The sequence below is a fragment of the Rhipicephalus microplus genome, chromosome 6 (genome assembly GCF_043290135.1).
Source record: "Rhipicephalus microplus isolate Deutch F79 chromosome 6, USDA_Rmic, whole genome shotgun sequence".
In the NCBI taxonomy this organism is placed as follows: Eukaryota; Metazoa; Arthropoda; class Arachnida; order Ixodida; family Ixodidae; genus Rhipicephalus; species Rhipicephalus microplus.
The window spans coordinates 149100862-149126981 of NC_134705.1; the positions used below are offsets into that span (position 1 = coordinate 149100862).

Sequence of the window (26120 nt, forward strand, 5' to 3'; positions counted from 1 at the left end):
CAGAGAAGTTTTTGCCATACTTCGTAATCTGATACAACGATGGCCTAAGCACCTGCATGGTGGAGTAGAAACACCTTTAGCTCGAATCGCCTTACAACAGTTTTACAACTTATAGATCAGCAACATGAGTGAATGCAGTTGTTACCTAAATTACACAGAACTGCCTGGTTTTTTGAAACCAGCCTAAAGTATGACATTTTTTTTTATTGTCAGGTGAATCGTCGCAAATGAAACATGCACCGTTTTGAACTAACAGAGTATCGAAAGTACTATCATGCAAAAAAATAGTGAGGCAACACAAGTGCTAGACGTTTGCACTCCTCACGTAAATGTTATCTTATGTGCAGGAATTTCGGTCACAAATACAATGGACGAAGAACTGTACAAGGACTTTGATGGACTGCGATTGTTAGATTTCTGCAACCAGGAATTGCTCTGCTCGGCAAAAAATTACAAACCTCGACGTGGAGACGTTATCTTGGTTTCATATCCCAGGAGTGGCAGCAACTGGACACAATTCATAATTTGGAACATAATCACAAGAGGCCAGCAACCTAAAGATATTGTTGAACTGGAGCGGATGTCACCGTTTCTTGAAGTAACGGGGGCCGCAGCAGCAGAAAACCCATGCAGGATAGGCCCCATAGCAACTCACTTTCCGTACAAAATCTTTCCGCCGGTCGACCGGGCCAAGTACGTCGACGTGGCCCGAAATCCCTATGATTGTGCCGTCTCCGTGCACCACTTCCTGAAAGGCCTGACTCCAAAGAAATACGAGGATGTTTCTTTTGACAAGTTTCTCTCCCTTTTTGTCTCAGGAAAGGTAATCTTTTGAGTTTGGCTCAGTCACTTCTTGAACTGTATAGACACATAGAGGCAATACGTTTCTCTATTTAACGCATTATGTGGTGGTTTGTTGTTCTAAAGAACTTGAAAACTTGAAAACCACTGGCCGTGAGATATAGCCATCAAAAAAGCATGATTTTATGTTCAGTAAGATAACCAATTAATATTTTTTGGAATAAGTAAAGGCCAAAGCTTGAATTTTAAGAGCACGACAGCGCATAACAAGTCATACAAAACGAAAAATCGGTGCTGGCCTCAATCAATGTGAACTGAAACTGACGAAAGTGCGCTCACGCTAAAATTATTATAATGTTATTTAGTTTTTTTTTGCAGACAACCTAAATTTTTGCCCGCTTTGCTTTGGCTCCCAATCACAAGCAAAGTGTCTTACAAAATAGCCAAATTCAATTATTCATACAGACGAATAATATGAATATACTCACAAATCGTACCACGCTAGGCTGACAGCTTAAACATAGTGAAACCCAGCTCAATTCTGAAAAAAATATGCATGACCTTTTTTTTTGTTTTGACGTCTACATCTTTTATAAAGATTTTCATCACATGTGAACACGTTTTATTACGTAATTCAGCAGAAATATAAAGCATGGTTTATTCGGCACTTCCCATTTTTCGTGGCTGTATGTACTGAAAAGCAGTTTTGGATAATCATGGCTATTTTTCAACTAAAGAAGAAGCCTTTTAGAATAAATCTTTCGCGAAAATTTTAAGCAATTTGAGTTTTTAAAGATAGTATCGAGGTTTGCAAAGATAAACGAGTTCGCGTGATCTGAACAGAGAATTACCTAAAAACTAATACAAGCCGAACAGTGCCAGTAGCCTCCGCGTATTATTGGGAAATTGAGAAAAGTTGAGAAGCAACATGCACTCAGAGAGAAACCTTCGCCATTGCATGCGCAGCCTGAGTGACTTGTGGAATTCATGCCACCTACTGCCTTGCATATTACATTTAGCGCGAATGCTGGAGACTCTACAATAGAACAGTCTTAGGCTGTTCACATAGTTCCTAGTGTTTTGGAAGAACCAACGGCGCTAGCAGGCAGTCTTCTGTGAAGTACATATTCCTATGATAATTTTTTTTTGCTGTTGAACCAAATATTGTAAGATTTCACCTATTTACGTTGTCCAACATGAAAAGAAATTACACTTGCTTATTGAATATGATGTGCTGTTGCGACTTTTGATTTTCGCAATTGTACTGACGTCTATGCTTCAACAGACACGCAACGTTTACTTTCGATAATAACAACACCAGTGCGACAGTTCATAAACGTGTAAGGCAGCTCGACCGGCACAAAATTCAAGCACACGTAATTACGAGCTCAATTTCAGAAAACCAGACATATACCAGCTTCATCAGAACCGGTGAATCAAGAATGTGGCAGAATAACTGCACAGCCTGTATCCTCATCTGCTCGCCGTCAGATTTTTGTGAAAGGCATGAGATGTGAAGTGATGTGGAACGAAAAGGGTGACGAATGAAGTAAAACATTTATGTTTCAATATTTTCAGGCATTTTATGGGGACTACTTCGACCATGTACTTCCCTGGTACGAACACCGCCACCAGCCCAACATACTGTTCATCACCTATGAGCAGCTCCAGGCTGACACCGAAAGAATGGTTCTGAAGATCGCACATTTTCTTGGTCCGGAATACGCTGCAACTTGTAGGGATGAAACTCTTCTTCAGAAAATACTAAAGAACTGCAGTATGGAGAGCATGAGGGGTATTTTAACAGAGAACGTGAGCGCGCGGATGAAAAAAGTTGCTGAGAAAGTTTCACAGAAGTACCTTCAGAGGCTTGACGCGACTGAGAAGACACCTGATGTGAACTCAGAGATGCACGAGGGCGGTCAATTTGTTCGGAAAGGATTAGTGGGCGAGTGGAAAGAATACTTTACAAGTGAACAGATTGCTCGCACGAAGAAGTGGGTCACTGAAAGGACTCGGGGAAGCGATGTCATGTCACTTTGGGATGACCTCCGTCTGCCTTAGATAATCACCCACAGCAACCATAAAACGGAGAAAGCCAACCTAGCATGAACACAGTAGTTGATTTGCTCAGTGAACACTTCAGGCTGAGTAGCTTGTCAGAACGCTAGGGCTCCAATGGCTCCAGAACTTCTCATGCAAGTAACAGCCTTATCGCTGTCGCGCAGCCTCAACATATGCAGAAAATTACTTTCCTAAATTCCAAAACTACATCGTTTGACGCTGAATATTCACGCTACAGTTCAGTAGAATAGAGCTTCTCAATTAATCACCACATTTGCTAAACAAAAGTGCTACCTTTGAATTAGACTCCACCTACATGCCCCACATGCAAATTCCTATTAGCTTCGCACGTATACCATCATAGCGTACGTGATGCGATCACAATACATACACCGAGGTTTCTCCATTGCTTTACACAGTATAAATTTCACTTAGGTGTGCAAAGAAATAATATAAATCTTAAATACTTTTTCACTACTCAATATCTGGCACTTACCACGCTCCCTCGATGAGGAGATAAGTGTAAACATTACAAGCATCTATATTACTGCTAAAATTCAAATTTAAATTCAAATTAACCAATCGAGAATGACTGTATTTCTTTGAGTAACGACACTGTCGCATTTCATACCAATTAGTCTGCACCTGGTTGCCCGCAAACCCCTAATATTACAGAGATACAACTCACCGATCACTGAACTATATGGCTGCATGCTTGCTGCATTACAAAATACATGCGTTGTACGCTGAACAAGTATGCCTCACAGAACGTGTTTTTTTATAAAACTTTTCATTCTACATCTCTGCAATAATTATGGTGTTTTCTTTTTAACTCAAGGTGGCCTAGGAGCATTGGAAACCCACTTAAAGCAACTGCAGGGCTAAATTCCCAAGTAGTCAAAGCTCAAGCACTCTGCTATATAAATGGCGCAATATACTTTTGGTTATTTTTTAAAGAAACTACAAGAACGTCACGTCACTGGCGCAACGACTGTGGATTCGCTAAGGTGAAGTCGTTGTGAAAGTGGCATAGCGCGCTTATTTCCTCACCAGGAAAGACAGATGATCTCTCTAAGGACCTCAAGAAAAAAATCGTGTCTTAAGTGTTGTTTTTATATGTGCGGTGTAGTCAATGACTCCACGGTAAGTCTCATTTATAGACGTTGAAGTAATTTAATTCACTTGAATTCCCACTAACTGCTCTCAACATCGCGTGCCTGGTGCAATATCAATTTGGCCAAATACCAACTCCATAGGCTTGGAAATTCAATACACCTGCCGTACTACAAAGCACTACACGTTTCGTCGCAAGACTCAAATATTCGGCTTTAACGCCATTCTACTTTAGTCACAAGGTGATCGAGTCCGAACGCAAAATAGACCAACTTGGGGCATGTCCGCGGGCGAGAGTGATCACCCCTCTCCCCATCATGTATGCATTGTAATTGCATTGGCGCGTTCGCAAGTAGATCACCAAAATTCGACTCATTTTTAGTGCCAGCACAGCCGATTACACGCAGAGTTTGCTCGTTTTGTTGGAACTATAGGTTTAATTCTGACAAAGGCACTGCTGCCTCCACGGTGCGGCTTCAGACAGAACTATCGCTTACTGTTTTGCCGATAGCTCACTAGAGGGCAAATAAATACCACAAAAGTGGGTCGTTTCTGTACAGGTTGAAACTGCGCGCATATTTCGGATCTCAACAATGAGTGCCAGGAAAAACCATACGCGAAATGTTTGTGCAGCTAACCCGCATACGCAGCGACGAAACGATAAATTAAAAGCCGTTTAAGTATGGACGTGTGGATGGGTGATCTCGTAGAAGCCTGCATAATTTGGTACATCCATGCCAAAGTTGTCATTGCAGGAGGTTTGTGTATGATAGGCATAACATACAAATAACGATGTGAGTACCCTGGCACGCTTGCAGAGTACGTGAATAAGCCTTTTCTCAGATTCATGTGAGACACGTACGGTGAACCGCACGTCACGGGCCATGGTGTCACAATATGTGCCGCCGCTGATTCGCAGCCTATAATAATACCTTCCTCATAGGAATTGCATTTTTTTACACATCAGTCAGAGGTAAGGCAATGGTTTTACCAGCACTTTATTGTGAGTTTTTTTTTTAACACGAAAGTGCTTTAATGCGGGCTCTCCAAGACTAGCTGACATAACTGACATAACTCTTCATGGAAATCAACAAAAAAGCAAATTATGAGGAGGCAAAAAGAATATTTCTGGTAAGCTGAGTGAAACCCACCATCTCTAACTCTGTGACAAGAGAAAGCAGGCATGCTATTCACAGCTGTACCTCTTTACACTTTCTCTGGAGAATTTAAAAATCTCTTTTAGCGCAATACCCTTAAATTGGATGTTTCGCGAAAACTACAACGTCAGCGCTGCTATCGGTGTCAGACTCTTTGGCTGTGAGTGAGGAATCGCGTTTTCTGCAACCAAAAAGTGGACAAAGACAGAAATAATAAAATAATTATTAAAAGCTTCTTGGCTCTAATGAGGATTGAACACAGGCCCTTTTCGTCGAAAGCAGGTGCTTACCGTACAGCCATGTGGCTACTTGGAATATGAGTGAAAATAGCTTTCTTGCTTTACAAACACGCGTGTTCTGTAATAGAGCGTGGGATTGGGCTTGTTGGAAATCCATTAATAAACTTCTCAGCACAAAAATTTCAGACAACAATCGCAAGAGACGAGGACGAGCACAGCTTTTCAACTGTTAGCTCTGAGACGCACATATATATGTTACGAAAAAGAAGATAAAATCACTTGCTTAAAAAAAACAAAAAAAGCAGTACACAAAACCTCGTCCTTGGCTCTTGTGTTCGTTGTCTGAAATTTCTGCTGAGAAGTTCATTAAAGCATTGTGTATACAGGTTTCACAATGCATCATGTAAAACCACAGTAATATTTCTTGAAACAAGCATACATTGGTGTCAGGCGTTAGAACATATGATTATTATAACGACTTCGTGATTTAAATCCGGCCACCCATTACAAATGCATACGCGTTATGGCATGTTTTCCCTTAAGAACGCGTTGTTGCTGCATAGCAAGTTCCAAAACATTTTCCAGCGAATATTTTCGATGACTTAAATTATTTCACCATTTGATAACAAAGAAGGCAGCCATACGTGAAATGCTTACGGAAACAAGCCACTTTCCGATTTGTTCATCACAATGTAGTAATCCACTGTTTCCACTTTCTAGTAACATCTTACAACACATCGTACGTAGCAAGAACGCACTTGGGACACAATATTCCTAGTCCGTCGAACTCTTAAAGGCGAAGTTTTTAAATTGGGGGGCTGTAAAAACTGCGGTGGTCGAGTTCCTGGCAGCACGGTGAAAACTCAGCGAGGCGGGCAAGCTGCTGAGGCAAGCACACATAAGGTAACGAGAGAGGTCAGGCGAAGTCCAGCTCACGAATTCGCAATTATGCAGACAGGCCTAGATGCTGCGAGACCACAAAATAATTACGTGGTCTGAAGTGAATTATGCAGACATGAACCACAGCAGATGCGACTGTTCTACGGGGCGACCATCTTGTGCTACGTGCATCACCGTCTTCTTTTCTTGGGTCGGACTCTTCTGGTCCGCACTAGCACACCGCAACCTCACGTAATGTATCCGGGATGCCACACAGAATAAATAAAATCACAGCATGTCCAAGAAGTCCATGATGTCGAGCGGGCAAAGTTTAAGGGGTTCATTTGGGTAAGTATCAATTCCCCGTACATTGCCCACTCGATCACGTATACGAGTGAGTGAAACAGTCTATGGAGTGTATACAATGTTATGTTATTAACGCTACAGCTTTAAAAGAGCTTCTTCCGCAGAAATTCTGGTCTGGGTGTCGGTGTCGGTGTCAGCGTCGTTGGTTGTGAGTGAAAAAGCAGCATAATATGCGTGACTGAAAAATCTAGAATTAAAATAGATAAATGATAAAGAATTTGCAACATAGTGGGGACCGAACCAGGGTTGATGGGGTCCGAGTGTGGATCAAACCCGAGTCGTTTGCGGCGCAAGCGCATGTTCTACCACTCTGCCACGCCTCTGCATGTGAAAACAGTGAAAATAACTTCCTCTTCTTGGAAATGCAGTGAAAGTAGCTTTCATGCTTCAAGAACACACGCGCCCTGTATACATGCTTCACAATGCAACATGAAATATTGCAGTAATAACGCATGGTCAAGTGTCCATTGCCAACGGAAGTCAGGAAGGAAGGAAAATAGGAGGAAAAGAACGGCAGGGAGGTTAACCAGCCTATAGATCGCCGGCTCGCTACCCTGCGCATGGGAGGGAAATGGGAGAGATGAAAGATAGAGAGGAGAGAGAGAAGAGAGATAAACAGCGCACATTCAGCAGCACACGTGCGCATGGACGTCAGAATATGTGATTATATCAACGACTTCGTAGTTGAAAGCCGGTACCCCGCTACGAAACGCACAAACTCTACTGCGCCGACTGCTTTAAGGTCATGTAGTGGGTTCATAGCACATTCGAAAACGCTTCATGCACCAAGTGTTTGAAGTAGGCACTACGAACATGGTGTCACTATTGCGTTCAACTCCTAAAGGCGAAGCTAAATCAGCTAAAATCACATCAAATATAAAATTAATTACCACAAAAAACCGATGCAAGACATAACAAAAGGCTATATGGTTCTCCTTATGTATACGGTTTTGTAATTTTGTCGAAATAGTTTTCTCGGTTGTACTGAACACTATTATTCTATAAAATTTTTGCGATCAATGTTAAACAACGAAGTACTTTCAGGAAACACGTATTTCCAGTTCTGTAAAAATTTGGACGTATTGAGGGGTTTTTCAACTATTCTGCTTTAGTTACACTTAAGAAAGCTACATCTCGGCATTTTCTAGATGAACGCGATGGGGCTTGGGATCACATTCGCGTCGCCCTCTGCTTCAGTTGCAACACTTGGCCTCTTCAGTGGCGCCGAGTGGAAGGGGGAGGGGGAGGCAAGGACCATCTGTAGGCCTGACAACTTCTCTTGTAATTATTCGTGGGAAGCCTACTGCCCGCGTGGTAGCGTAACTCTCTTGTTGTCACAGTAGAACATTTCGTGATGTAGTGCAATACCAACTGCACGTATGCAAGACAATGAGCGCACATCTTATCGAAATACACTTTCTCCCTGCCTGTTGTCCTGAAAGCTCCACACCTATTGATGTTGTGACTGATGACGGCAATATTATATTAAGGATGAGCTCTACGTAATAAATGGGCATTATTAAACAACTTCTACTTATGGTGCTCACACAACTGTAACGTTACGTGTTGGACTGTACATCTACACTCTATGTAACGTACGTTAACACTGAAAGAGCACAGTCGACACAGCGCACTGAAGTATAAATAAGTACGCCAGCACCTTCAAGTAATTCCTGCACAAAAGTGCAGTAATGATAATCGTTTGCAGGCTATTGGACGTCAGAAGACATCAAAAGTTTTCTGTAAGTGCATGCTTGGACACAATGGTAATGTGGAACATGAAATACACACTAAAGACACAAAATACTTTTCAAATATTCAGCGAATCATCATCAGAATCTTCCGTATACAGCTGCAACGTTTGCATTTAGAAAAGGATGCCTCAGAAAGCCAATCACATGGAGTTCTAACAAAGATGACAAACTTCCCCTCTACTTCTCGCTCACATTTTACTCAGCAATGAACCTGAACCCTTAGCTCGCACCCTGTTGTGCCCTAAGGATGTGTATTTCAACATCGAAAATTTGGAAATAATGTCGGTACTACCCGTGTTTTCGGTTTGCAAACGCAGTGATTCTGGATATGTGGGCTGACATGCCAAATGTGAAGATGTCAACATACGATAAGACCTCCAGGAAAGATTAAGGCCTTAAATATTTTTGCGGCGCTTGAAATTCAGGTGTGCATTGCTCCTCAATAAATGCATCAGGTCTTTGAACGCTCAAATTTTATATTGCTTGATTTCTTAGTTGTGATTTACTGTAGCGTAAAGGACATATCACGAAGAATGGGAGAAAAAAAGCGATGCCGTGTTACCGAAGGTGCGTTTCGTGTTAATGGGCTGTTGGGTGCTATGTTACCCGCGGTGAATGTATATCTATCAGTTGCCAGTGTTTCATTAGAGCGCAGTAATATTTGCATTGCTAATCGACATCTATAGGTTGGTTGGCGACATTCGCACTGTAGAATGGTTGTGTGTTGTGTGTCACTTTTCTGTGCAAAAGCTCACCGCAATCTAACTATTGGTATCTACAAAGCTAAGTGAAGCTCACAGGGAAGACTCACAAATGATCACTGGCACTGTGCACATGAGAAGGCATTCGAAGATACACGTGGGAGACGTGCAGGTGTACTATTCATTCTAATCCCTTGTCTCACGTACGTCTTAGAACGTAAGGGTGAAATACTGAAATAATTACGAGAGTTCTTTATAGCAGCTTTCAAGAGTGACTCCCGTCCTGTGTTTTTAAAACTATTTTGCGCAGCAGACAAGTAGTGTTCATACCTTTTCACCGAAAGCTAGATTGAAAAAAAATAGCCGATGACCTCGGCAACACAAGTATAATTGAGATCACATAAAAAACACATTTGTTTCAAACATACAACTTTTTTGCTGTTAAATTACAATGAAAGTGTACGACTTATTTTGTAAGCCTGCATACACGTATATGCTATTCGTAATGAAGGGTTAGGGAAGCATGAATTGACACCTTAAGGCAGTTTTTCAAGTTACTTTTTATGACAGTTTTCGTCGATTATCTCACAATCATCATAGTAGTGCTTCATATCTTTATGCCCGGCATACTTGATATATTTATCCCTGCATGCTTTTTCTGCACTGTTAGGATCTGTTGTACTAGTATAAAGATAGTACTTATTTTCTGAAAGAAATAGAAATAGTTTTGCTGAAAAAAAAACATGCCCGCACAAAACGAATGACATTAAACAATAAATTCATACTTTCGCTGTACGCATATTCACAATGTATTTTTGATCTACAAGTTTCATTTCCTATCATGTCATCAGCATAAATATCTTGATCTGTCTGTATAAATTTTTTGCAGGGTTTCTATAAAACCAGTTGGCATTAAAAGGCTTTGCACGAATTCATTACCGTGCTGATTTTAGTAGTCGAGCCTTCTAAAAACATGTGAGCTAGACATTATGGCGCCACACGTGGTCAGAAATTCGGAGTAAAATTCAGTGAGAAATCATTCATAGTTGCTGCAAATATGCCCCCATAATTCGAAATGACTGCGTCATAAACACAAAGTACACAGCTATTAGCTGATTTGGGCATGTGAGCTTCAAACCGGATGGGGCCACCACCAGATAGCGCGACCCACCCACGCTAAAGTCGTTTGTCTTAGAAATACGTGCTGCATGAAGTAACACTAGCACGTTTACCGAAGTGGATTGCCGCATTCCTCCTAATTCGACCTCAGTCAGAGCCTTTTGTCGCGTTGGCCTGATATCTAAAGTACTCGGTCACTGACCCGCAGGTCGCGCGATCAAACGCCGGCTGCGGCTGCTGCATTTTTGATGGAGGCGCAAATACTGTATGACCATGTGCTCATATTTGAGCACACGTTGAGGAACCCCAAATTATCGAAATTTCTGGGGCCCTCCACTATGACATCTCTCATAACTATATGGTGATTGTGTGTCACAGGGCTAAAATTGCCACATTGTGCCACAGGGCTAAGACACTGCCGCACTCCTGCTGCAACTTGAAAGATCACTTGTCGTACAGAATCATCTAAAACGGCTATTTAGGTGGTGTATCACGTGGTGAGACGTAATTTCGCCGAAACAAAGCGTAAAAGATGAATCTTTTTGGGTACACAAGAACAGTAGTGTTACCATGTCTATAACGGTTGCAGTTCAAGACTACGCAGGGCTTGCTTAAAATATATATTAAATCCGCGAATTTGTTCAGCTAGGCTGTTCGTACTGACTTCATTCTTCTATTTTTCTAGTGATTACATACAACTAAAGACTACATTAAACATAACAGGGCAGCCAGTACAATTCAAATGAGATTTGAACAACATTACAATGCACGTATGTGCATTTTAGAGAGGACATGCGGTTACTAGGTGACTGAAAAATAACCTGGAAATTTACCACCGCCAATCATTGCATGCTCTGGGATGTTTTCCCTCTCGGAGAGAACGTTATTTTCTTTTTTTTTTGTCAACGCATTGAAAGCAGGGGTAACTCAAGTGTGAACCATCTTGACAATCTGAACCGCTTCAACTATTTCCCCAACTGGATAATTCATCCCATGGGAGAAAACCGTGACACAGCCTTCACACGTTTCACAGTGCATTGGCCATGAGCAGTCTTCTACCAGCGACAAAACACCTGTGTGGGGCTTCGTGAGCGTTTACTTATTGCATCTGCCCATCTGGTTAATTTATAACTTTCCGCACGCAAGTACAATGATATATGCACGTGTATATTATAATTGTCCAAGCCAGCGGTCATTTTTTGCGCCTTTCCTTCAATGACGGGATACCTTCACGGCACAATCGAATGTATATATCTGTCCTATGTAACCCATTAAACCTGAAATGAGTTCTCGTACCTCACCTGTGAGGTACGGTGTAGCTTGCCGTCGTGCCTGTGGATGAATGCATTTTGCACGCTAGGGGAACTTCGCCGCTGCGAAACTACAATTACTGGAGTTCATTTTCCGTTTCTTCGCGCATTCTTAGGCACAGAAGTAGAAGTAGCATAAAACATATATTGAACAAACAGCTTTTTTGTAATGTGACTAGGAATTCTGTATTTATCGGTGTAAAACAATTTACAGAACTACAATAGTGTGCGAGATGCATCTTAATGTCTAGTTTACGGCTACTTAGGATTCATTCAAAAACGATGCCCAAACATGATACGCAACATATAGAAAAGTACACAAAACAAACATTTAAAAAAATGTAAATTATTAAACAAGCGTTGCGGAAACTTTGTGCAAGCCTTAAATTGTTTTGAATTCTAATTAATATTTTATGGGAAAGAACTGTATTATGTTTATTGGTATAAACATGTTTCTCCCCCAGCTTATGGGTGCCGTGCAGCTTCATTTATTTTGGTAGAGACAAACACACTTATTTCTTTTTTGTACAATGAAATTCGGGAAGAATTTATCTACAAACGAAACGCCATATAACGGCTAAAATAAATTCCGGATAATAGTTGAGACGCAACGTACAGAAAAACTGATTTCCAAAAACATGTTCACCATCTGTAATCCTCAAAGATGTGCTCATACTTAACGTGCACAATAAAAAACAACACTGACATCAATTGAGTGTGAATAAGTAGTCAGCTTTCAAAGTGTTGACTACAATCAAGGAGAACCCCGTTAGATAGCTTAGAGCCGAGCTAGCAGAACAAGCTAACTTGGAGCCAAGCTAGCTTGTTCTGTCGATAGTCAATGGGGTTGAAAGTTATGCGCACCAATGTGCATCCCTAAGGGTGTATTTTATGTACTGACAGATCAAAAATATTTTTACCAAGACATAATTGGGGTAGACAGCCTTTTACGGCTGTCCAATGGTTTTGGTAGAGATAATTTACTTACTTTACTCAAACAGGTAACTTAGCAGCTAATATAATTCCAGGTGTTGAACATAAGTCGAATATTGCCCTCACCCACTGGTCACAACTCACACTTACATGTTAAACTTGGCGGGAAAAAAACAACAGATTATAGCTGAATTTCCCTATTAACCCAGAAAAAATATCCCTGAGTACATCACGTAAAATGTTGCTTAAACTAATAATAACAGACACAATACCGGATGGATGTGAAGACAAAATACCCCTAAGGGTCTCTGAGGTGTACTTCTTTAGAGCGATGTATTGGAGATTAATTCTTGAAGCCAATGACTCTAGGAGATATATCCCGAGGCGTACGCTAATGTGTGCCCCAGACATTGTCACAGCATAGCATGCACTTCGTCTTGAAAAAACTGTCGTCAGTGCTCCAACGTGATTATTTACGATATGTCGGACCACATGCTTCTTTTCCAACCTAATTTTTGCAGCGATAAAACGATAAGAACACTACTGTATTGACAAAACAAGTCAAGCTTCCTCGTTACACCTGACTTATCACCTCAGAAGCAGCAAAACATCGCTGACTGTTTTTCTGGAAAGATATTCTCAAACTGACTTGACCTGAGAAATGTTTTCCGTTTCAGAATAATGTTCTAAGCACGTTGAAAATGCTGTTGTAACTATAGTTAAAGTTGCTCTGAACGCAAAAAAATATCTGCAAGAACGACAAAAATACATGGCTGATTTTATCTAAGGCTTTGCATTAAGTTTTAATACAGCGAGACATAGAAGACCTCGTTGTCATAAATAAATGCACACTAATACAGCAGCCCTTTGATGTCATTCAGCACACACTACTGAGAATTCTGAATTGCGTAGGTGCTATTTATTGCAGCATGAATTCGTACCAAAACTTCAATGCATTTTGGAAGAAATATCCACTTACCCGAGAAGGGTCGTCGTTGGTGCCCTAAAAGAAAGAAAGAATATTACTAATCTGTAATAGGCTCGCATGAAACCTCACAAAAAGGAGGGCATTGATCGCAGCTTCAGGAACACTTTTTCAAAGTAATGTTTTATGCCGGGGTCAGCAAGACTTCAGTGACGTATTTCTGTCACGGAAATGACGTCCAACAAATTCGTATGATTGGAAATCAAAGGAACAATTGCGTCGACGGGAGTACAACTCCTTACATTTTGGTCCACGACAACATACGCTGGGCACGCTACCCACTGCTTCACGGCCACATTCTCCTAGAACTTTAAGAACGCGTCTTACATGATGCCACGGCTCCACCGCGGTGGTTTAGTGGCTAATGCACTCGGCTGATGACCTGCAGGTGGCGGGATTGAATTCTGGTTGTGGCTGCTGCATGTTCGATGGAGGCGAAAATGCTCTAGGCCTGTGTGCTCAAATTTAAGCGCACGTTAAAGAACCCCATGTGGTCAAAATTGCTAAAGCCCTCCCCTACGGCACCTCTAATATTTTTGGTGCTTTTGGGATGTTAATCCTCACACGTCATGATCATATTGCCACGAGTTTTGTTTTGATGTGCTTGGTTTGAACCCAGAAAGACTGTGATCAATGCTCGGCGCAGATCACGCCTCGGTGTTCGAGAATCTTCGCGTTTCTTGTCAATTGTTTTGTTGAAGTTGTGCTCGGGACACGAACACTCAAGAATGTTTCAGAGATTGCGTAGCCGCCAGTGATAAAAGCTGGCAAGTTTGATTCGGGAGGTATAAAAACGGAGCATCGCAACTATGATCGGTTGATCGCCAGACGATACTTTGTTCATCGCTTTCATAGCCAGTGGGCGTCAATGAAATCCGACCATACGTTTACCGGCCGCAGCTTCAGCCAAATAAAGTTTTGGGCTAGCCACCTCTTCCTTTGTCAGTGTCGTGGCCTCTTGAGAAAGAACTGTGGTTTCATAGTGTTCTTTGTAAAACTATGAATTGCATGGGATGGCATTGATGATTATTTCTTCGTTTCAATTCCACGCCTTGGTTTCATTCAGGGCCTTTCCCGTTGAAAAATGCAATTTGTCGGTGCTCTTAGACTACGCGAGGTGGCGATATTACTCCTAGCGTCGGCCTCACTTATAGAATTCATTCCAAATAAAAGTATATCTGCGTATCCTCGCAGGTGCATCCGCGTGATGATATGCGCGTGATGAAAGTCATGGTGCATGACAACATCAATGTGTGCGAATACTCGGAATTCGGTACTTTACGAAGCGACGAACGCCAAGTGTTCTCTATAACTGCGACTACATGCATGTGTTCAAGCAATATCAAATGCAGAGAATGAAAATATGTGAGATATTGATGATAATGATGGCGTTTGTTTTGTAGGTTGCCGGTGGCCTCTCCAGCCTTGCGGTGTTTGCAGCGGTTGTCCCATTTTATTTGTTGCTTTCACATTACTCTGAAATAATGTCATTTTCAAAGGAAAGTGTGGATATGCTACTTAAAACTCGCGTGCAGCGCATCACAGTATTGCACACGATGGTGACATATAGTTTTTCCCACGCACAGTGTTCTACCGGACCTCCATATTACCACATAAGACCTCTACATAGGTTTCACGCATCGACAGTTAGATGTGAGATCTCTATCACTTAAACACGTCGAAAGTAGTCCCGACACCTCCTTCTTGAATATCGAAATATTATATAGGAACACAATATAATTTGCAGTATTGTGTGGTGAGCCTGAACGTTGGAGTGGTTGAAAGAAACATTGACACAATGTAATCATTCAAGCATTATCTTGAACTTTACATACGGCCTAGCAAAAGCTTTTCAATTTACTTCTATGAACAATCAGTCGTCAAACATACTCTTCAGATAAACAGTGAAAACACTGTTTTAGAAAATTTTTGATATATGAAAATTAGGAGCCCTACTTTTAGCACAATTTAGGGTGGATATAGTTACCAATCAGTAATTCCAAAAGACACAGGTATGACAGATTGGCTCATAAGACAAACTAAGGTAGCAGATAACCTAATCAGTACCAGAATAAAATTATAAACTTTAAAAAAACAAGTGATGTCACATGATACAGAAGAGAAAAGCTGCCAATGGCACTGACAAATTAAAGAAGTTTAGGGCTTCAAAATGTAATAGTTAGGCTAAGATTCTTACAAGAATATTTTTGTCTGTAGTGAACCTAGCGCAGGGTGATGATCAGAAAACTTTCGTAACTTTGTAGTCAAAGATAACCTGAAGTAGTTTTGTACCTTTCTGGTAGCGTTAATAGTTTGAAGGTATAATTGGCCGCAGAAGGTTCTGTGCAAATTGTTAGTACTTCTGCTATAAGCAACAGTGGTACCATAGAATCGAGGCCCAACCACTCGGTGATTCCTTGCCTGCGACAACATACATTTCTTTGATATAAAGTTCTATTGTGATGCTGCGCATTAGCGATAGCAATCAGATGACGAAATAGAAAGGTCTCACCGATGAAAAATATTTTCGTGCGTTTGATGACAGCACAGGTCCAGTCTGAATTGTCAAATAGTAGCTTCTCAACAACCGAATTTTTGCCTGCGTATAGGAAGAAATGGATGAGCAGAAATGCAATGTGCGCATTGTTAAACATTGAAAGCGATCGTAATACAAATTGACTCAGTATGTTCTACCACCATTTCTGATCATATGTAGCCCTTCGAAAGTTACTACCTTGATCAGGTAGTACGCAAATTCACACAATTTCAAGTGGTATGGTCAGACTAGCTGATACATTTAGGCCAGTGAATTTAGGCTCACACAATACTGATCGGTGCGATGGAGGTGAGTGAATGGATCGATACTGATCAGTGAGATGGAGTTGCACAATGAACAGTGAAACTAAAGTGCTGCGTCAAAGAAGCCTGTTCGTACGCGTGCACCCTGATGGGCCAGTAACGCAGCGAGCTAGAAACAAGGAGTTTTTTTCTGTGAAACAGACAAACTAATGAACTACTGCGTTTAGTTATCTGCCTTTAGTGAGGAAACAGAAAACTACGCCTGCCATTGTTACCACATTTTTTTTTAACTGAAAGGCTTATAACTACAACCTGATTGTCGCTCGAGTAGCAGCAACCCTGAATCCAGCGACAGTAAAGATTGTTTTGGTCACTGCCATGAAGGTGTATACGTAGTAGCCGATCGACCTTGGCTGGCGCAGAAATCAATCAATCTCTGCATGTACAGCTTAGTTCGGTGCGTGTTCTTCCGATGCTTCAGTTGCGCCGGGAACACTCGTTAGCGTGGAAGAGAAAAATAATAAAAATGAAAGAAAGACAGGGAGGTCCACAACGGCTGAGCCCGGTAAGCTACCATGCACTGGTAAACAAGGTAAGGGGAGTAAAAGTGTAAGAAAAAAAGAACAAACTTCCCGGCTGTCGTCAACGTAATGACAGTTCTGTCTTAATACTGAATACAGTGAGTCACATCCTTGTCACATCCAGTGAGTCACATCCATTACGAAACATGTGTGTGAGGTACCATGCACCAATAAAATATATTGTTGATGTTGAAGGCGTGGTGGTGCGTCTTGCGTTCTGAAGCAGCAGACTTAGTTCTGAACCTCATTCATTAGCCAGAGTGACGCGAAGGATGCCCATGCCTTGACTGAGTCACGGGATCAAATTGATTCGATCACTGTATAAATTTGTTCACTGTAAAATTCTAACAACTTGGTGCTCTCATGGCTGCCTTTGACAAGTAAACGGTAATTCGGGTTGTTTCAGAGGAGTGATGTGATTTGATTTCACGTTTGTTTGTAGAGCGAAGCTGTCTAAGCCAGCGGCAAAGGCATTTGCGCATACAAAAATTTATGGGCGCGCCTCACGTTGTCTAGTAACCGGTACCACCAACGCAGTTGTGCACCTGCTCCGCGATACCAGCTCTCGCTTTCTTCACCTTCATGTCATTGACCTCGTCCCCATGTTCTGCTTCGCTGTAATGCACGTGTGCCCATTGTTCCAGTCTGGAATGTAATATCCGTAATGTGGGAGGAATATGCACTGACTGCGATAAACAAAGAGGCGAAGAGAAAGAGAGAGAAATAGAGATAGCAGAAGAGAGAAATTCTAAGGGAAGAAAACAATTATTCCTGAGGCGGCATTAGAACCTGTGTACCCACAAACGTAAGTCAAGCGTGCTAACCTCTCGGCTATACAAACATGTTATCAGGGCATACCATCGCCTTCTATAGTATACAGCATAGCCAGGGTCTAGGAAAGAGAAGAGGAGAGAAGTTGGACTGACGTGACGAGTACAGAGAGTAGTTCCTAGCATACAAAAGAAGAAAAATGTAAATAGGAAGAGCGAAAGAGAGAAAGAAAATATAATGGAAGGTGATTGATATGAAGCGGCTCAAATGAAATAGTGAGGTATAGAAAGAGAAGCTACAATACAGTGCGAATGAAGGAAACGGGAAAAACATAAAGAAAGATAGAAATACTGAAAAAAACGAATGCAATGGAGAGATCGAAAGATAGGTAGAAATATAAACGAGTAGAGACGAAAAAAGGCATACACACAACAGAAAGAGAAGAAAGGAAAACAACTAGAGGATCAAAGACACCGAAAGTTTGCAAAACTGAGAAAAACAAAGACAGCCAGGACTACATATGCGCCCACCAGCTCCGCTCTCTCTCTCGAGATTTGCCCCTTCAGTGAAACTTACGCTAGTCCTGATTTCATCAATAACGTTGCGAAAATGATTTTCATATACTCGATAGTAGCACACAAATGTTACTACTCCTTATTAAAATACCCTGTGTATCAAAACCTCCTACTGGATCGAATATGCTTTCGGCCGCGGTGTCTGTCTAGGTAGGCCTACCATGTCATCCACCCAAACTGACAGAGACGGCAACCTGTGACAGCTTGCTTGTCGATAACCAAGGTGTCGTTTTCATGACTACATTAATAAATAATGATGCAATGGTGCACAGCAGCTTTTTTGGTGCTAATCACAAGCGTAGCTTCCGAGCGTACGTAGGGAGGAATGGAATTAGTGTGGCTGTGATAAGAAACCGAATACGCACGTGTGCTATCACCATGGCAGTAACTCGACGCATTCGCTTACTGAAGCTAGAATATCTCGCAGCAGGAATCCAGACTTTGTCGTGAAGCGTAAACTCAATCACGGTTGTGTTAGATTCCAAATAGCGAAGTTCCTCTAATTATTCTTTGGCATCAGGCATTTATTTATTTAGAAGTTTGTTTTGAAATTGGTGAACGTTCTTACTACTCTTTACGCTCTTTTAAAGGAAGACTCGCGTTGTCACTGGCCCACAGAATGCGGCTCTGGTTTGAGAAAACAACCCAACTGCTGTTGTTGGGTGCAGTCTTCTTTCGCTGCCACTCAAAATGGCCCAGGTTCTGGCCACTCCTCGGTCTTTCTCGCAAAATACATGTTGAGAACACATGACTTTGTGTGGTAACAACATTGGCGTTGTACAGCAACAATCAAAACCTTGCACATGTGGCTTCGGTGGTACAGAGATACAAGTACACTCGATCGTAAGCGCCCACTTAGCCAGCTGCTCATAGGTGCGTGGCTCGCAGAAAGTGATCCTGTGCGACTCCTCGTTTCATCACTTACAAAATGCCGTGGCCTCCACATGCATTTCAGTCGTGGAATCATTTCAGCAGCTCCTGGGACAGACGTGTAAAGTTGGGAGCACTAAGTCTACTCCTGAACACGTTTCCAAGACATGATTCGGCCTTCTCCAAGGAAGCAGGCAGGCAGCAGAGGAGCTGGCGTCTTCTGGTACGGACGTGTGACCGCTGCTTTCATCCTCAGCTACTCTGCACTTACTCGATCGCTGCTGCGCACTTTAGGCTTCTGCTATGCATTGGTTTCTTTCATGCTTTCGCTTTAGCTTTCTTCGCTAGTACTGTAATTCAACTTCCAATGGCATCTACGCTTCGTTTATCTGGTTATTTTTCATTTGTGACATTCACTTGCACTTGAGGCATATTATACTGCTGTGCAGTTTATTCGCTTGGATACAAGGGTCAAGAATAATCCACCAACCGGCTTGCCGTTCAAGTTTGCTCCGACTGAATTTTCTTCGAATTATGTAAACAAGCTTAAAAATTAAAGAGTGCAGCTTCCTTGGAACGTCCTATTATTAGACATTTTTCAACATTACTTCGAAATTACTCTTGAAACTGAGGGAGTTTTCTTGTTATTTGACAGGATCTTAACTTTCTTCTGTAAAATTGTTGTTAGTAACACAAAGAAATTAATACTCACTGCCTTCTTGCAGGACCATTGCCTTTTGTGTGCCGTTGCCGGTAGAAAATTTCCATGTTCCTGGTGGAAAATGCCCTCTGGAATGAAAACAAGCAGAGTTAATATTTTAGTCAACGAAGAACTACTTCTACCACCTTACGCTCTTCCACCTGATTCATAATTCTCCTGCAGTATGACATGTGTGTCGTTAACGTATAGGCGATGTCGCCAAGTGCATCTGCTGGAAGCGTCGGTGGATCTGTAGTCCCACATATCGGTGTTCATAATGAACAGCTGAAAAATAAAACGTAACAATGAGAACCCTATAAACACCTTAAGGTATATTGCTTTCCGGAAAAAAAATTAAAGAACTCGTGTTATTTTTTGTACACCTACAATGCCAACTCTGAAGTGCCACTAAATATTTAGGAGCATCTGCTATATTTCTAGTATACTACTCACTAATCTTCCGCAAACTGAACTTTTGGAGTAACCTCTGTCAGTCTAGATCCTTTTATTTTCATGAATAATGCAACAGAACTTCCCTACTTTAACGTATTTCATCATAAACTGTTCACATAGGCGTTTTAAACACTGTTATTATGCATAGTACAATAATTAGCTTAACATTAGTCCTCATCGACGTATTCGAGGAAAGTTTTTTTACACATTCCGATGTCATTTACGTTTTTATGCAATGTTTTCATACCTGTGATGTGGTACAGGGTAAGCGAGAAACCAGAGATGACACAGAGTGACACAATAAGGGCTTGGTGCGACAAGACATGCTAACTAGAGCCCCCGGTGTCGCCTTTTTAGTATTCATTGTTAATTACACTCATATGAAAGGAGGTAGCGCACGCCAGAACCAAAAATGGGGTCACTCTAACATTATGCCCATGTGTAATTTTTGTGCTGCCGTTTTTATTTTAAAGCAGTTATGGCCGTTTAGAGCAGTTTAGAACAGTTATGATCAGGATCCCCGTCTATTGGAAGCAATAAGTGACAATGCTCATACACAGACGCGTCCTCAGTGACAGCCCAAACAGTCAGCAAAGACGATTAGCAAATGAGGTTGAAACATTTCACCCAACCATAGCCTCCCGTGTGCTCCCTTAATTTCAAGTTGGTCAATAAGATAACTAGTGTTATTTCTGAGGCGCATAAGTGCTATACCCGTTTTTTCCTACAGAGCTAATCAAGTAGAGATTCCCCATGTGTCATTGTTAGAAAGTTGTTATTTTAAAGAACCACACCCAATTATTCATGGCCAAAACACTTGGTCCTCAACAGAGAAGCGAACACCAGGTATATAAACTGGTCAAACCGGGAGCACCTAAGCCCCCAGCAGCTCTACTATGGCCCAACCGTGTATGACTTAGTCGAGGCTGCGCTAAATTTTAAGGATAAATAACCATAGCGTCTACGCTTGCCTGTTGTGCGTTGTCCGTTGAACCTTGCATATGCGATGACGATGACCACAACGCTGATGACGATCAAGATTAAGCGCGAGAGCACATGTACAGTACATCCAAGGTACCTACTGTGCTCTATCACGATTGCGATGATGGTGATGACGAGGAAAAAAATGTTTTATCAGATGCAAAATGTCCAATGACGATGACAACCATAGAACATTCATTCTCTTTCTGACGTGGATGAAAACAACCTTAAGGGGTGGGAAGCGACGGCTCAAAAGCAACTCCAAGAGCAAGCTGACAACCAGCAGGCAAGTGCTCGGCAAGCGAGGGCAAGATGGCAAAAATGACAAGCGGGATCGAAGTTGAAGATGCAGGAGGCGGTGGCTGCACGAAAACACCCGTTGTCTTGTGGAGTATATCACCTGTTATTAGGCCCTACTAAGTATTTAGTAGAACTGGAAACAAGAAACACCACCCAGGGGAACGCACGTAAACCTTATTTTTGCCAACTTCAGGCTAGATCCGGCAGAAAAACCATCGGCTCTATGTTTCATGGACGAAACCCAGAAATCATCATGGGGCCCCACTCGCAGTCACTCTAGCGTTTCCACCAGCCTGCCTCAAAAATTTTATATAACTAAACACCACTTTGTCACTCATTAACATGCGCGAGTGGGTAATGTCATGCGTGCTTTACAGGAAAAAAGAACGACCGCACTGCTTCACCAACACATCATTATTCGCTTAGTGGAGATGCAGCGATTTTTTTTGTTTAAACCGAAAGTGATTCTGTGGTAGAATTTGGAATTCCATGCAGAATGTCATGAATCCATTGTATCTGAATCTACAGTTTCAGGGACGAATCAACTCAGGGTTTCGACTGGTCGGCCTGTCATGTCGTCCTCCTTGGGGTCTCCGATTGTCCGCGTGTTTGTTTCTCTTAAATACGAAGCATTTCTCAGCGGAATTCGGTGAGCTTGAAAGTTATCTATCTATCTATCTATCTATCTATCTATCTATCTATCTATCTATCTATCTATCTATCTATCTATCTATCTATCTATCTATCTATCTATCTATCTATCTATCTATCTATCTATCTATCTATCTATCTATCTATCTATCTATCTATCTATCTATCTATCTATCTATCTATCTATCTATCTGTCTGTCTGTCTGTCTGTCTGTCTGTCTGTCTGTCTGTCTGTCTGTCTGTCTGTCTGTCTATCTATCTATCTATCTATCTATCTATCTATCTATCTATCTATCTATCTATCTATCTATCTATCTATCTATCTATCTATCTATCTATCTATCTATCTATCTATCTATCTATCTATCTATCTCTCTATCTATCTATCTATCTATCTATCTATCTATCTATCTATCTATCTGTCTGTCTGTCTGTCTGTCTGTCGGCCTACGACTTTTAGTTCTCCTGGCCGTTTCAATAATGGTATCGATACCAAACTTGGTATGGCATAACATGACTGTATGAAGAACACATTTGACCTGTCATAACCTCGAAATCGTGATATGTATGCCATGAATGTCAAGATTTAGATTTCATGGTCGTGCAGCTTTTGCGGTGGTTTCTTTCACATGGCATCTTGCAAAACTGGTATGGGATAGCATGACTGCATGGCGAACACAAGCGACAGACCCTAACATGAAAATCATGACATGAGTGTCATGTACCAACATGACTACACGACACAATCATGATCTGCTCGCGCCGTTTTGCTAGCGTGCCATATACAAAATTTGGTATAACAGTGCGTGAATGGATGACAAAGGTATGTGACTGGTGCAAACTAGATAATCCTGAAATGCGTGTCATGTAAACACATGACACGCATCAAGAAATAATGACACGTATGTCATGATTTACAGTTCATGGTCTTTCTGCTCTTGTGGTGGTTTCGTTCACATGCATATTGCAAAACTAGTATGCTGTGACCTCAGTGAATTGCGAACATAAGTGACGAACCCTTACGTGGAAATCATGACGCGCTGGTCATGGAAGTCATGACTACACGCCACGTTTATGGTGCGCTCACTGTCGTTTCAAAAGCTCCACATATACCAAATTTGGTATTGCAGGTGTATCACAAAGGTTGAGGCGGGTGTATGACGAATGAATGACGAAGGTGTCTGACTGGTGCAAACATGGTAACGTCCAAAAACTATCATAAGATTATGAGAGATGCCGTAGTGGAAAGCTCCGGAAATATCGGTCACCTGAGGTTCTTTAACGTGCACCCAAACCTCAGCGCACGGGCCTACAACATTTCCGCCTCCATCGGAAATGCAGCCGCCGCCGCCGGGATTCCATCCCGTGACCTGCAGGTCAGCAGCCGAGTACCTTAGCCACTAGGCCACCGCAGCGGAGCAAACATAATAATTATGAGATGCGTGTGATGAGAAACGTGACGACATGCTTTGCTCACAGCGCACTCGCAGCCGTTTTCCTTCCTCCAAATACACCCTATTTGGTAATACGTGACGTCAATGAATGACGAAGCTATATGACTGGTGCAAACATGATAATCATGACATTGCATGTCATGTCAAACATGACTGCATGCTACACTCGTCGTTCGCTCGCTGTCATCTCCCTAGCTTCACATATACCAAATTTCGTGTCACGCCACGTAAATGAATGACGAAAGTATGTGATTGGTGCAAAAATGATAATCATCTGATGCGCGACATGAAAGTACATGACAAGATATCACACTCACTATACGCTCGCGTCCATTTTGCAAGCTTTTCATATACCAAATTTGGTATTACGTGACGTCAATAGACGACGAAGGTAAATGACAAGGCCAAACATAATAATCATGACATGCATGTCTTGTAAATCATGACTACATAAAAGGCTCATCGCGTGCTCATGGCAGTTTCACTACCTCAACATATACCAAACTTGGTATCGCATAACGTGAATAGACGATGAAGATAAATAACATGCCCAAACATGATAATCATGACATAGAAGTTATTGTGCTGATTTTAAAGTGACATATCTGCTTTCCTCGGTCATACATCACATATCATCGAATCTCACTGTACCTGGGATTTACCAATTTTGTTTTAGTCTTTGCTTCCATTCGTATTCTTCACCCATCGAGAATGTCGTATATAGGAATCCATTTTTTTGTGACCAGGGCGCTTAAACTGTCACGTGAAATTTCTGAATTCTAGTTCCCTTTAAGTGCGCGCGTATTGGGATTCACTCGTGGCGTATACCCGTACACCATTATGCTCAGGCGTTGCTATGATGGGATCAGCCAGACATGGCTGATTTTGCAGTTTTTTTTAGTAGGTCAAACATAAGTGGTGCTATTATTGTAACGGCCTTTAATTATTATTCGTCGCAGACACATGTATTTTTATGCTCATTTTAGAATATGGTAAGTGATATGCCGGGACCTTGTACCAATATATATATATATATATATATATATATATATATATATATATATATATATATATATATATATATATATATATATATATATATAATATATATATATATATATATATAGAGAGAGAGAGAGAGAGACAGACAGACAGACGGATAAACAGACAGATAAATAGATAGATAGATAGATAGGTGATGAAATAATTGTGATTTCAAATATCCTAATGAAAAACGTCATGTATTTACCTTCAGTAGCAAATTCAAAGATAAAGTAGGACAGGGTGGGCAGCGGCGGTACTCAACGCAACCATCTGCCTTACATTGTCGGACCGCAGCTATATTTCCTGTGGCAACAACAACTTTTTCCAACATGGCCGTCATGATAGAGATGTCAAGCAAATACGTGCAGCTGTTTGACTTTGCGGCGCGTACTTATATGTGGTCGTGTAAACATCTACGCTCCTCTTTAATGTAATATGTCAAAACACGGTGGAAACGATTCATTAAAGTTTGAAGCGAAGCTCAGATTCGCTGACCTATGCAGATGGTGATGTTGTTTCAAAAGCCGTGTTAACCTAACAAAATGATGCGCACCTTTAACTTTCTTGAAGTATAAAATAAGGAGTGACAGTGAAGCTGAAGAAAAGACTCAGCAATGGAATGGAAAGTAATTCAAAGCCAGGCAAAGTGGGCCACGGTTTAGCATGATTGAAAACAGTAACCTCTCGTTCGTCTCTGCAATAGAACCTGCGCCAACACTCATTCTGACTCTCTTACTTTCTCGTCTGCACTCTATACCCCGTAATTATCCCCATTTTCCTTCATCTCCACTTTTCTCCTGCACTAAAGTACGCTCTACAACAAAACCGAAAAGCCCGTCCAAAAGTATCCGCTAACAATGATAGTAAAAATTTCGAAGTACACATATGACCTACCAAGGCACGAATAATGCACGCCAAGACTGATGTTTTGAAAAGCCATCAAATTACCGGTAGTAATAAAAGCGAAGTTAATATTCATCGTAGATTTCCCAAATATTTGTCAGGTGGTTCTACAGTATTCTTCCGTGTATTGTTCACTAAGCCAGACAGCTTACGTAACTGTCTCCCCTATATTTTTTTGCCAAACAAAAGCTACATATCCTAATTACTCACACCATCATCTATGACCTATGAACTTGGAGGCATATTGTTGGACCTTATAAGCAATTTTTCATAATTCATACAGTCCCTATTATTTGATTTTTTCATCTACAAAGAAAAATTTGATGCTGTTCATTCATTTATCAAAAAAACGCATTCGGACAAATTTACATGGCTTTTAAAGGGCTAAGCAAATTTGTTGACATAATTTTAATTCAAGATGAGAAATTAATATGGTAAATGAAGCGGCTCGCGAACTGTGGCACAAAATAAAATACCTAACTAGTTACAAATACTTTACATTTCTTTCTGTCATTACACTGGCTTGGTCAGGCAGCCGCGGTTACTTTGCCCTAATTATATACAAATGTGGGTAACTAAAAAATTAACTTTAGATTCCATGCAGAGTTTTGAGAACA

The 26120-nt window shown here is 41.4% G+C and overlaps 2 protein-coding genes across 2 annotated transcripts; one reads left to right on the forward strand and one right to left on the reverse strand.

Annotated features, from left to right (window-relative positions):
* The first annotated feature begins 353 nt into the window (after positions 1–353).
* Positions 354–3630, forward strand: LOC142764994 (sulfotransferase ssu-1-like). Its single transcript, XM_075865540.1, has 2 exons — positions 354–823; positions 2380–3630. The coding sequence occupies exons 1-2, from the start codon at positions 368–370 to the stop codon at positions 2863–2865; spliced, it is 942 nt and encodes a 313-aa protein (XP_075721655.1). The 5' UTR covers positions 354–367; the 3' UTR covers positions 2866–3630.
* Positions 3631–9619: 5989 nt separating this feature from the next.
* LOC142764995 (uncharacterized) lies at positions 9620–24940 on the reverse strand. The gene is made up of 6 exons (XM_075865541.1): positions 24806–24940; positions 19869–20002; positions 19730–19806; positions 15934–16020; positions 13416–13439; positions 9620–9780 (listed from the first exon to the last, which is right to left on the reverse strand). Exons 1-6 carry the CDS (start codon positions 24938–24940, stop codon positions 9629–9631), a joined length of 609 nt encoding a protein of 202 aa, XP_075721656.1. The 3' UTR covers positions 9620–9628.
* Positions 24941–26120: the final 1180 nt, after the last annotated feature.